Raw genomic sequence first — 13,383 nt, 5'->3', positions numbered from 1 at the left:
ATGGCTCACAGAACTCAGGGAAACATGTTACTTGCTATTATGTTTATCATAAAGGCTACCTCAGGAACAGCCAAGTGGAAGAGATGCTTAGGGTGAGGTCAGAAGTCTCGAGCCTCCATCCTTCTGTAGTTTGGGGTGTGTCATTCTCCTCAGATTTGGATGGAGTTCATCAGTCCCAAAGCTCTTTAAATTTGTTTTTTAGGGTTCTATGGAGGTTGCCTTATGGAGGCATGACAGATTAAATCATTGGCCATTGGTGATTAACAATCTCCAGCGTGGAGGATGGGAGGTGGGGTTGAAAGTTCCAGCTCTCTTAATGATTGCTGTGTCTTTCTGACAACCAGACAATGTCCTGAAGCTATCTAGGAGCCCCCAGCCACCCACCAGTCATCTCTTCAGTGTAAACAAAGACAACTCAGAGGTTTTAGAAGCTCCTATATCAGGAACTGGAGTTAAAGGCCAAATATTAGAATAAAAATGCTTATAGTGTTCCTATGACTCAGAAAATTATAAGGTTTTAGAAACTCTGTGTCAAGAACCGGGGCAGAAATCAAATTCATACTTTCTATGTCATGGTTGTTATACCTTACAAAAATAATTCAAATTCTGTTTACATAGAGGTGTCAGCTAACTTTGAATAACTGATTACACTCTAGAATGATAATGGTACTCATCTCTGAGGAGATCTGAATAACATTTTAAACTGAAATTTAGAAATTAAATAATATGTACATATGATAATCAAAAAGGATAATCGTGTTGTTTATCTAGTAACTAGTAACTGTATAGCTAATAACTGGTGTAGAATATTGAGGTTCATACCCAGGGATATCTTTATGAACTAACCTAACTTGATTTTATAGTTGAGGATGCCAAACCATATGGAAGGTATACTGGTGAATGAGATAGACCTATATTGAGTATCTAGCTCAGTCCCTTGCATATAACAGATACTCTGTAAATGTATAAGAGATTAAAATTAGCTTACTAATATTTAGGCTATTGAACAGAAAGATGCCTAAGATCCATTCTGTTTCTTTGGATACTTCATATCCTAAATAGGGAGGATGAAAGACATTCACAAATTATTTTAGTAATTAGCAGAACCCAATTTTAATGAGATGCAAATAAAATGCCATAGTGGTTAAAAGGAAAGAGCTCATATCTGACTATTGGGGTGGAAGGTCATGTGTGGTATTGGGAAAAGATTTCCCAAATAGTAGCATTTTGATATTATCTTCAAAAGTTAAGATTTCAGGAGGCAGAGATAGATGAAGAAAACACTAATATAAATGGATTAAATGTTCCAATTAAGACAAAGATTGTCAAGCTGTGTATAATAACCAAACCCAACTGTATGCCATTTAGAAATGCATCTTTAAAGGGTTCAGAAATTTTCAAAACAAATGAAGGAAAAAGATATGCCATGCAAGTGATAATCTAAAGAAACCTGGTAAAGCAGTATTACTGTATCAATGTAGATTTAAAAATAAAAGACTTTGAGTCATCTTTGACTTGTTGTTCTATCATAACCAATCCATCAGTAAGTCCTTTAGGTTCTACTACCAAAAAACTTTCCAACTCTGACCACTTCCTGTACCTTCACTTTTACTCCTTCCTTGTCTAAACTATCATTTCTCATCTGGAAAACCACAATAGCCTTCTAATAATTGGCCTTTCTCCTTTGACTTTTGTCTAACTGAACTCTTCTCCGCATGTAGGTGAGATGTGTCAGATTACATTGCTGCCCTTTCAGAAAGGCTTCCCATTACAGTTATGATACAATCTTGTGAACACTGGCTTCCTCCCTAATCTCATTTTCAGTTCCTCCACTTTCCTCAGTTTGTTCTTGACACATATGGGTCATCTTTCTGCTACTTGAACCCAATGTCTTATTTCCACAAGACCTTTGCAGGTATTTTCCTACTCTGCTTAGAACTCATGTCTTCCACATATTTCTATATTTGTATGTTTCACTCCATTACTTTAGTTGTTTGTGCAAATGTCACTCCCTCAGAGAAGCCTTCCTTGATTCCTAAAATGTTCTTAATATTTTTAATAACACTTGACATTACATAGTACTTAATTTTTTAAATTATCTGTCTCTATTTTTGGAATGTGAGTTCTAAAGATAAAGTTTTTTTTATCTGGAACTTAGTTGTGCCCCCAGGGACTAGAACGGTGACTAAAATATGGTAGGTGTTCAAATATATATTGAATGGATAAATGGACAAATCTGTTGTCATAACGCCAACCATTATGCCTCTGACTTTTAAAATTACATACACTAAAATTTAGGGGTTTTTGGTTATTGGCTATACTATGACTTTTAATTCTAATTCTCTATTTCTGATATCCTTTCTGAGTATCAGTTCTCCTTTTGTAGCTTTTTTTTTAAACAAATGTAGCTTCCCTAATTGTTATTCTGATTCCTCAAACTCTCTTAAAATTAAATTGCATATCAAAAACAACAAAAAACTCATCTAAAAATGAGTTGTTTTGTTGTTGTTAAACCACCGCCCCCCACCCCCCCAAATGTATAAAATCCAAAACAAAGTATTCTTTTAGCCTTTGTTTTGGTAAGTTATGTTGGTGGCTGCCTGTTTTCCCCATCTAGTAATCTCTTCATTCTTATCTCATTCCTTCCCCTCCTCTATTTCTTGCTGCATTTACACGCTCAATTTTCTCTCTAATTTTACTTAGTGTATTTATGAAAAGTCTCTTGAATCTTTTTGTTCTTTTCTGTTTTACTTCACATCTCAGTCATCCTTGACCTATACTGATCTGATATTCTTTTAACCTCCCTCCTTATCTTTGTGCTCTCATGCCTTTCATTTTATCTTCATGTTGCTGCCAGGATTGTCCTTATATTTTTAACATAGAGCCCTGATTGTAAGCTGTTTGTAAGCTGATTGAGGGCTGTTATGGTTGCTCTGACATCATCAGGGACTTAGGTTCATTCTTTCTGACGCACCATCCTAAGCAAGGGTTTCTTCTTTAAAGAGGCCTCAGGGTCCCTAGTTACTGCTGGTGTTGTAGCTATCTTGTCTGTTTTGTCAGGAAGAAGTGGGAAGAGGAAGTATATCAGTCAACCCCCTTTTAGGAGTCTTCTGAGAATTCCAACCCAGTGACTTCTCTAACACTGTTTAGCCATCCTTGGCTGTTGGGAGTCTGGGAAAGTCATTTAATGGGGAACTTGCTTTTAGTGATGTTCTGTCAGTAAAACCAAAGGGGAGGATGGATTTTGGGTGACAAGCCACCACTGTCTGCTATACACCTGGGTTGGCTGTTGAGATGGTTTCGTGGTTCCAGCTTACCAGTCACTGCTGTGCCTCCTAGCTTTTGCTCATGATTTTTGTCCTGCTTTAATTGTTTCCTTCCTTTTCTACCTGATTACCTTCTACTTGCTTCTCACATAAAAATGAGTTAAATGGTATAATTAAATATTATATCTTAGGTATAATTAAATATTACTATTAAATGTAGAAACAGGTCCTTTTTCTGGGTTATGTCAAGCACTTGAGTAAATGAGCAATTATGGGATTCAAATCAGAAAGAAAATTAAAATAAGAAATATGGTATAGAAACAAAATTATAATGTTTAATTGTATTTCTTGTTTCCCAAAGCAAGAAAATTCACCTTTTGATATACTCTAAACCTTAAATGTAATCTTTTAAAGGTTAATTGTGTCAAAGAAGAAATATCAAGATACTGTGGAAAAGAAAGGGATTTGATGAAAGCATATTTATTCAGGTAAACTATTATTTTGAGTGTGATGGACAAATATAAAACTATACTTCTAGAATATGCAAGTATATAAAATATCACTAATCCAGAATAAAGTTGTATGCAGTGGGGGTCATGTGAAGCTTAGCGAAAAGTCCAAGTAATACATTTGTTACCTGCACTTTAGCTTCCTTATCTATAAAACAAAGATAATACCTACCTCACAGTATAGGTATTGTTTTACCCTATTGTTTGTTTTAAGTATTACAGGGTTTTAAGTATTACACGAAAATCTTATGTAAATTCCTATTACAAATGCCTGGTAAGTAAGCACTAAGAAAATTCAGTGTTTAAGTAGATATGTCAGATCATATTCTGGTGTGAAACAAATGTACTTTATTTTCAAGGGATCTGCCAATATCCAGGTTACAGATTCTAGGGCACTTGGGTCTGCCAACCTATCTGGGGTTTCCCAGAATCTTTCCTCAAACTCTTGGGATTTGACCTAGGAAATGGGGAGAGATCCTGTCTCCTCAGAGACCTGCTGCTGAGGACATTTCTTTCTCTTACTTGTTTCCTTCTGATTTGGGGAATCTGTGTGTATGTGACAGGGAAGTTGGTAGGAAGCCCTGTTTGCACTTTTTTTTCTGGTCTTTTTGCTAGGTCCAGGGCCTAAGCTTTTCAAAGTTGACATAGTTTATATTTAATAAGTATTTGAGTGTATATTATGGCCAGCACTTTGGGATGTGCATGGGATAATGGATAAGACGTAGGCTCTAACATTACAGCCTAGAATATCAGAGGAACAAATAAATTGGATGCTAAGGAAATATTTCTGTAACACTTTTTTAAACTTTTACAGAGGCAACATACTACTCAGAGAATTCCCTACTGATACCTTGTTTGATGTGAATGCCATCATTGCTCATGTTCTCTTGTAAGTACAGGGGTTACCATTCACTTCTTTACTTATTATTTATCTAGTAATTTTATTTTAGACAATCACAATCAATTAAAATATTTTAGAGTTTTAATATATTTGTAGGCATCAATTTCACATAAATTCCTGGTCTATCTTCCCACGTAGAGAATCTAAAATTTCTTAAATGCATAAGCAAATAATGCATACAGAGATACACTGTATTAAAATAGTAGATGGCACAGCGTGACTACATGGGTCATACTATTGTGACTAGCATCCTTCTCACCCAGATGATTTTTTTCTGGCATCTGTAGCTCTGTTGTGCCTGCTCAGTAAGTACACAAACAGTTCACATAATCCTAGAATATACCTGAATGTTTGTTGAGAGAGAGAAAGTGACTCTAATTTAATTTCCTTGGTATGGAATTTTTAAGCCTGGGAGTGAGGCTTGTCTGAGGTCCATTCATGCACTTTACCTCTGAATAAAGTCTGGTATTCTCTTTGATGAAAAAGCTAGAAACTATGACTTGTTAAGGACGTGAATTTATATGGACTTTCCCGATTTAACATTATTGTAGGTCTGTTTCCAACTAAGACCTTTGCTGACATTGACTCTCTTTGTCTTCTACTTGGCTCCCCACTTCCTTCTCTTCTCTGATTGGATTCCCAGAAAAATTGGGTGAAAGTTAAATTACAGAAAACTTAAAACATATTGGTGAAAAGTTGTGTTTATCACTTTGAAAATGGATACTTTTAAAATGTTCTAGTACTAACAATATGTTAATGAAAGGCCTTTAGATAAGATCCTGACAATCAAGGATCCTGAGGCCTGTTGAGTAAGAAGCCAATTATAAGGAATGAAAGGTGGCCTTTTGAAGAAGGAATTCCAAAGAGCTGTTGGGCCGTCTTAGAAGCCCTTTCCTGGGTTGGAGAAGGGGTGGCTGTCCTAAGGTGGGGGTCAGTCATAAAAGGCTTAGCAAAAAGTCCAAGTAATAGATATGATACTTGTTGTACAGTGGATACCTGATGCCTGTCTTTGACCCAGAAATGACAGTGCAGGAACAAAGAAGATTCTTTGAGGGATGGGGGAAGGGTGATTAAGATCGTCTTTGACAAGTTTGACAGCAAATCCTGGAGTGGCTTGTCCACCCTCGACAACCTGATGATAAGGTGGTTTTGAAACAGTCTAGCCTTAGATGTGGAGTGGCTCTCAGTGCTGGGGACCCTGTTCTCTGAACTGGCTAGTCTGTGGAGCCTGTGTTATGCAATCCTGCTGTGGTGATGTCCTGTTTTTTTATGCTGTGCTAATGCTGGTTTGTAGAACACTAATTCCACAAAGATTATTCCCCTCATTCCTCCCATGTGCCAGATACCTGTTAGGTACTGGGGATTCAAAACAGAATAGGATGTGGCTTCTGTTCTCTAGGAGTATGGGGTTTTGTTGCGGAGACAGATATATGAACAGAAAATATTATGTAGCAAGTAAAATAGAAGTACGTGTAAGGGCTTATGGACCCACAGGGTAGGGAATAGTTCCTATTGGGTCTAGAATGAGGGTACATATTTACTAAGAAGTCTTCCTGAAGGAGGTGGCATGGAGATGATACTTAAAGCATAAGTGGGCATTTGCTTGGTGAAGAAATGGAAAGTGGGTAAAGCAGTGGGAACTGTGTGAGCAATGGCAGGAAGGTTAGAATAGTTTGGAGAGGGTAGTTTTTTAAGTTCTTTTTAAAAATGATTTTATTTATTTATTTTTAGAGAAAGGGGAGGGGAGGGAGAAAGAGAGGGAGAGAAACATCCATGTGTGGTTGCCTCTCACACCCCCTATCGGGGACCTGGTCTGCAACTCAGGCATGTGCCCTGACTGGGAATTGAACAGGTGACCCTTTGGTTCACAGGCCTGTACCCAGTCCATCGCACTACGCTAGTCAGGGCATGGAGAGGGTAGTTTTTTTACCAAGAGTACCAAATGTGAAGCAGGAGATGAGGGCAGAGAGGTAGGCATGGGGTCAGATAAAGGGAATCTTTGTTTACCATGTGAAGAAGTTCAGGCTTTTGGGTAGCCACTGGTGGGTGAGGAGTCCAGCTCCACATCAGAATTCTTGTGTCATCTTTTGGGCCCAACCATAGGCATTATAAGGTTTTACCTGGCAGGCCTCATAGGGGGAAGGTACCTCCTCCACACTAGACTTGCTGTGCAGCCAGCACATTGCAGTTTTTTAGAGAAAATTGAGGTGAAAGACTCAGGTCCCTCCTTTCTCCCAATCCCTTAGGCCAAACATGCTCCTGTGTACACCTGCATTTTTAGCCCAGTTATCTCCATTTTGAGGCCTCACTATCAGAAACCTTGGCTGGGCACCTCACAGGTACTTCTGATAAGACCCTTTTATCTCTACTTTGACTCGGTCCCTTTCAACTCCTAGCCCCTCTTTCCTTCACCCCAGCCCACCAGTCCATAAAGAGCCAGGAGCCTTTTGTTGGTTGCCCCTTGGAATGCAATGATACCTTACATCTGTGCTTTGTGCACCTGACCCTCACCTGGGGCTTTCATGGCAGGGAAGGGAAAGAAACATTCTGAAACTAATGCCTCTCTGCCTCTTGCTTGTACTGTTGCAATAAGGGAATGAAGGCTAGATTGTTACTTTCAGTTGGGCTTGCTGTACTAATTGACCAGCATAATACCTGACTGTTCAATAGAGGGTTGCTGGCAGGCAAGTGATGCGATTAAATTAGTACTGGAGAACTCTTTCTGGTGGGTGTGACAGTTTTGTGAGGTCCAAGAACATGGAGGAACCAACTTCTGGCCAAGATGGAGGCATGGGTAGATACACTTTGCCCCTTGAACTGAAAGGACAAAAACAAATTTAAAAATAAAATCAGAACTTCCAGAAAATCAAACTTCATGGAAGTTGACAACCAAGGAGTTACAGAAGAAACATTCATTGAGACTGGTAGGAGGGGTGGAGATGGGTAGCGGGGGCAGACAGGACATGTGGCAAGGTGGCAGATAGAGTACCAGGCAGGTGAGGAGGTGGCTGGCAATCCCACATTTATGTGCAGATAAACTGGAAGGAACAACTGGGGAGCAAGACTGTGTAACCCTGGGTTCCAGCACAGGAAAAGAAAGCTTCAAAACCTCTGGTTGTAAAAATCTGTGGGGGTTGTGGTGGCAGGAGAAACTCCCAGCCTCACAGGAGGGTTCATTGGAGAGACCCACAGGGTCCTAGAATGTACACAAGTCCACCCACCCAGGAATCAGCACCAGAAGGCCCCAATCTGCTTATGGGTAGCAGGGGAAGTGACTAAAAGCCAATCAAGAGCAGAGCAAACAACATTATTTCCTCTCGGCCCCCTCCCCCACACACAGCGCCACAATACAGCAAAGTGTGTTGCCCCACCCTGGTGAATACCTAAGGCTCTGCCCCTTACAACATAATAGGTGCATTGAGACCAAGAAAATGGCCCAAGTGAAAGAACAGATCAAAACTTCCAAACAAAAAAGAACTAAGTGATAAAGAGATAGCCAATCTATCAGATCCAGAGTTCAAAACACTGGTAATCAGAATGCTCACAGAAATGGTTGAGTATGGTTGTACAATAGAGAAAAAAGTGAAGGCTATGCAAGGTGAAATAAAAATATACAGGGAACCAACAGTGAAGGGAAGGCAACCGGGTCTCAAATCAATGATTTGGAGCAAAAGGAAGAAATAAACATTTAACTGGACCAGAACAAAGAGACAAAAATTCAAAAAAAATGAGGAGAGGCTTAGGAATCTCTGGGACAGCTTTAAATGTTCCAACATCCAAATCACAGGGGTGCCAGAAGGAGAAGAGGAAGAGCAAGAAATTGAAAATTTATTTGAAAAAGTAATGGAGGAGAACTTCCCAATCTGGCAAAGGAAATAGACTTCCAGGAAGTCCAGGAAGCTCAGATAATCCCCAAGAAGTTAGACCTAAGGAAGCACACACCAAGGCACATCATCATTAAGTTACCCAAGATTAAAGACAAAGAGAGAATCTTAAAAGCAGCAAGAGAAAAGGAGACAGTTACCTGCAAAGGAGTTCCCATAAGACTAACAGCTGATTTCTCAAAAGAAATCTTACAGGCAAGAATGGGCTGGAAAGAAGTATTCCAAGTCATGAAAGGCAAGGACCTATATCCAAGATTACTCTATCTAGCAAAACTATCATTTAGAATGGAAGGGCAGATAAAGTGCTTCCTAGATAAGGTCAAGTTAAAGGAGTTCATCATCACCCAGCTCTTATTATATGAAATGTTAAAGAGACTTATCTAAGAAAAAGATGATAAAAAATATGAACAGTAAAATGACAACAAACTCACAATTATCAACAACTGAACCTAAAACAAACTAAGCAAACAATGAGAACAGGAACAGACTCACAGAAATGAAGATCACATGGAGGGTTACCAGTGGGGAGAGGGAAGGGGGAGAATGAGGGAAAAGGTACAGGGGATAAGAAGCATAAATGGTAGGTACAAAATAGATGGAGAGATTAAAAATAGTATAGGAAATGAAGAAGTCAAAGAATATAGATGTATGGACCCATGGACATGAACTAAGTAAGATGTGGGAAAGCTGGTGGGAGGGGGTGGGCAGGGTGGAGGAGAATAAAGGAGAGAAAAAAACGGGACAACTGTACCAGCACAATCAATAAAACATACTTTGAAAAAACAAAATATTAAAATATATCTATTCTCCTGAATATCCCTTCTGCCCCTTGGCCCCTGCCCCAAATGGAGAAACCGTTGTGTGGCTGTTGTACAATCTAGAGAGGTAGAGTAGAGATAGCAAAGAGGGAATTTTCTCTTTAATGCTTAGGAGGTAAAATTAACTGGACTTGGTGACAGTTTATTTTGTAATAATGAGCAAAACTACAAACTTGAGTTAGTTCCTGACTTCCTTTTTACCTCATTCTATTTCAAATCTAATCTGATCACTGAGGTAGGCAAGGGAGAAGAGCAAATTTTCAGAAGATAATCTCCAATGAGTCAAATGCCCATCACATCTAAATCTCAAGTAAACAGTTATAGGAACTTGAGCCCCCAAGGAGTGCAGATCTAAGTGTTGTTAACATAGAGGCCATGTGGGCAGTGTTCTAGGGAAGAACACACTTCTCTTCACTTCCCAGCACTTACGGGAAGAAGAAACTTAGGGGGAGGAAACGAAATGTCAAGTAGATTTCCAAAGAGGCAATGTCCTCATTTTTGTTAAAAATATAAGAAAAATGACTTGTGAAATATAGTATTTAAAAATTTTTTCAGTAATAGTTGGAATATTGAAGAACTGCTAAATAGAGTATCATATCAGAGTTATACTTTGCAAATTACTATGGGGAAAAACGCCTTTCACTCTATCATCCTACTTTTATGTGCTAAGTCTACTAGGTTGAAATACCCAGTGTCTGTTAAGCAGTTTCTGTCACGTACTCTGTGGCAGCTGCATACTATTCCTAGAAATGGAACTGAACTGTTGCTTGATATCGTTTGCCCATTTTTCTATCATGTTTTAAACTTTATTATTATTAATTTCTAGGCACTCTTCTTATGTAAAGGAGACTAAACTGCACATTTTTCACCTTCCCCTACCAAGTTTGTCATTTGTCTTCATATTTCCCTACTTTGTTCTTTTAAAATTATCTGGTCAAATTTATCTTCTTTCTTTGGACTTGTGAATTTTAAGTTGTATTAAGATCTCTCTTATGCCATTGCTACAAAGGAATTCACCTATTTTTTAAAAAAATTAATAGACTGTTTTTTAAAGCAGTTTTAGGCTGACCAAAGATTTAGCAGGTGGTACATAGAATTCCCATATACCTCCTTTCTTCTCTGTATTCAGTTTCCCTTTATTCTTAACATTTTGCATTAGTGTGGCATATTGTTACACTTGATGAACCAATATTGACACATTATTGTTAACCAAGTACCTATTTGTTTTGGGGTTCACTCTGTTGTTCAGTTCTGTAAGTTTCGACATGGCCTGTGTCTACCAATACAGTATCAGACAGCCTGGTTTCACTGACCTAAAAAATTCCTTGTGCTCCACCTATTTGTCCTGCCCTTCTGCTCCCCAACTGCTGATCCTTTTGTTGTCAACATAATTTTACTTTATCCAGAATGTCATATAATTGAATCATATAGCATATAGCCTTTTTAGATTGACTTTTTTTTTGACTTAGCAATATGTATTTCAGGTTCTGCCTTGTATTTCATGGTTGGATATCTCATTTCTTTTTATCAGTGGTTGATATTCCATTGTATGGATATACCATTTATCCATTCACCTATTGAAGTGTTTCTTCCATGTTTTGGCAAATATGAATAAAGCTGTTATAAACATTCCTGTGCAGGCTTTATGTGTGCATGTACCATTGTTTTAAACTCCTGTGGGTAAAATGAATGTGATTTCTGGATGATATGGTAAGGCTGTGTTTAGCTTTGTAAGAAACTGCCACCCTACCTGCCAAAGTGCCTGTACCACTTTGCACTTACATGTACAGTGAATGAGTTCCTGTTGCTAAACATCCTTGTCAGCATTTGGAATTGCCAATTTTTTTAGCCATTCTAATAGGTGTATAGTGGCTTCTCATTGTTTTAATTTGCAGTTTTGCAGTGACATAATGATGTTGAGCACATTTTCTATGCTTCTTATTAGCCCTTTGTATGTTTTCTTAGGTGGGATATCTGTTAAGAACTTTTGCACATATTTTAATTGTTTTTTATTGATGAATTTTAAGGGTCTTTTTTTGTATATGTTGGATGTAAGTCCTTTATCAGATACATGTTTTGCAATTTTTCCCCCTATGCTGTGGCTCGTTTTTTTCATTCTCTTAACAGTTTCTTCTGCAGAGCAAAAGTTTTAATAATAATGAACTCTAACTTAACATTTTTCCCCATGGATTATGCTTTTGGTGGTGTATCTAAATCATTGCTATATCCAAGGCTACCAATTTTCTTTCATGTTATCATCTAGAAGATTTATAGTTGTACATTTTACATATAGGCCTGTGATCCATTTTGAGTTAATTTTTGTGGAAGTTGTGAAGTTAGTGTCTGGATTTACTTTTTTGCATGTGATGTCCAGTTGTTTTAGCACCCTTTCTCCATTAAGTGGCTTTTCTCCTTTGTCAAAGATCAGACTCATTTCTGTGGATGTATTTCTTCTCAGTGTTTTCATGGTTTCAGTTTTATAGTTAAATCTTTGATCTGTTTAGAATTTAACTTGGTGAATGGTATAAGGGATGGATTTAGCTGTGTAAGAGCCAAGTGGCTATATAGTTGTCCCAACACAACTGAGATTAATGAATCACTTCACTATTCGAGATGCCATTTTTTACACTAATCACTCATATATATTTGGGTCTATTTTTTTAACTTCATATTTCAATTATCTATTTGTATACTAGTACCATTGCTTTAGTTATTGAGGTTTTATACTACCTGAAAGATCCAGGGCCCTTCATATTTTTCTTTTAAGAATTATAATGGGGAAGATAGGGGAAAGGTCATTGAGGACCATGTATAAAGGACACATGGACAAAGCCAAAGGGGGTAGGATCTAGGGTGGGGGGTGCAGACAGGTGGCAGGTGGGGTGGGGGAGGAGGGGGGAAATTGGAGACAACTGTACTTGAAAAACAATTTAAGAAAGGAAAAAAATAAAATAAAATTTTGTAACTAAAAAAAGAGAATTGTTTCATTTACAGATAACATTGAAAATTAACTTGTCCAATCTATTCCCCTCTCTGACTAAATCCTACTAACATTAAATGTATAAGTTATTTTAGGGACAGATGACATTTTTAGAGTAAATCTTACCATCCCAGAACCTGAAGTCTTTTTATTTGTCCCAATTTCTTTTGTGTTTTTTAGTAATATTTTAATGCTGTCTTCATATATGCCTGGACACTTAAACTTATTACAAGGTATTTAGTCTCTTTTGTTTCTATTGTAGATGGGTTTTTTCTTACATTGTCTTCTAGCACATTGATTTTCATATAAAATATAGATATATAGCATATCTATATGTATAATATATACATACATGTATATGAAAGATATTGATTTCTTTCTATTAAGTTTGTGTCCTTGGACCTTACTGAATTTCTGTTATTTAGGACAACACTGGAAAAACAAGACAATAATTAGAATGTAGTAATAATATTCATATTGTAGAATGCATGAGAAATTTTACCACATCATTAGGACAAGAAAAGAAAGTCCCAAGACAGACTTCTTCTTTAACCCATTTCTGTCAGTATTTCTCCTGTTTGAAACTGGAGTGAAGTAGCACAAGTTTGTGGAAAGGATCCTAGAGATCCTCAGGTATGCCCATATTCTGGAAGTTAACATTAAGAAATAAAGTTAGGAAGCCATTGGGAAAAATCCTAGAGATCATTAGATAGAATATCATTAGTTTTGGTTTATATTACCTCATGGATAATGTCCACTTAATGAGCTTTGGGACATTAGGCAGGGTAACCTCTCTAAGCCCCATGGGCTTATCTGTAAAATGGAGTTCCAGATGGTACTACTCTCAGATGGTTGCCATGAAAATTAAAACACAGTCCGTTGCCGACCATTCTTAGTTATAACCCTAAAATCTGGGTCTGACTGGCTTTAGCAGAAAAGGATTTGGAGCAATAGAGTATATCTCAGACGCTCTAGAAGAGCTGGAGAACTGGACTCAGCTTATACGGCTCTGAAATATAGTTAAG

At 37.7% G+C, this 13,383-nt stretch overlaps 1 protein-coding gene and 1 long non-coding RNA gene across 3 annotated transcripts in view; both read left to right on the top strand.

Moving 5' to 3' along the window:
• TXNDC16 (thioredoxin domain containing 16) overlaps nt 1-13,383 on the top strand; it is a 74,652-nt gene that overhangs the window by 8,862 nt on the left and 52,407 nt on the right. For both annotated transcript variants that reach the window (XM_028507854.1, XM_036010066.1), the window contains 2 exons: nt 3,681-3,754; nt 4,590-4,664. In XM_028507854.1, coding sequence (XP_028363655.1) covers nt 3,681-3,754; nt 4,590-4,664 — 149 coding nt within the window. The remainder of the gene's footprint in view (nt 1-3,680; nt 3,755-4,589; nt 4,665-13,383) is intronic.
• On the top strand, nt 3,762-4,554 carry LOC118496869. The gene is made up of 2 exons (XR_004899430.1): nt 3,762-3,953; nt 3,998-4,554. It is a non-coding gene; the product is annotated as an uncharacterized LOC118496869 (long non-coding RNA).

This window comes from Phyllostomus discolor, chromosome 1 (assembly GCF_004126475.2).
Source record: "Phyllostomus discolor isolate MPI-MPIP mPhyDis1 chromosome 1, mPhyDis1.pri.v3, whole genome shotgun sequence".
Classification (NCBI taxonomy): domain Eukaryota; kingdom Metazoa; phylum Chordata; class Mammalia; order Chiroptera; family Phyllostomidae; genus Phyllostomus; species Phyllostomus discolor.
Note: the sequence above shows the minus strand (reverse complement) of the source record. Positions and strands in the feature narration are given on the sequence as shown.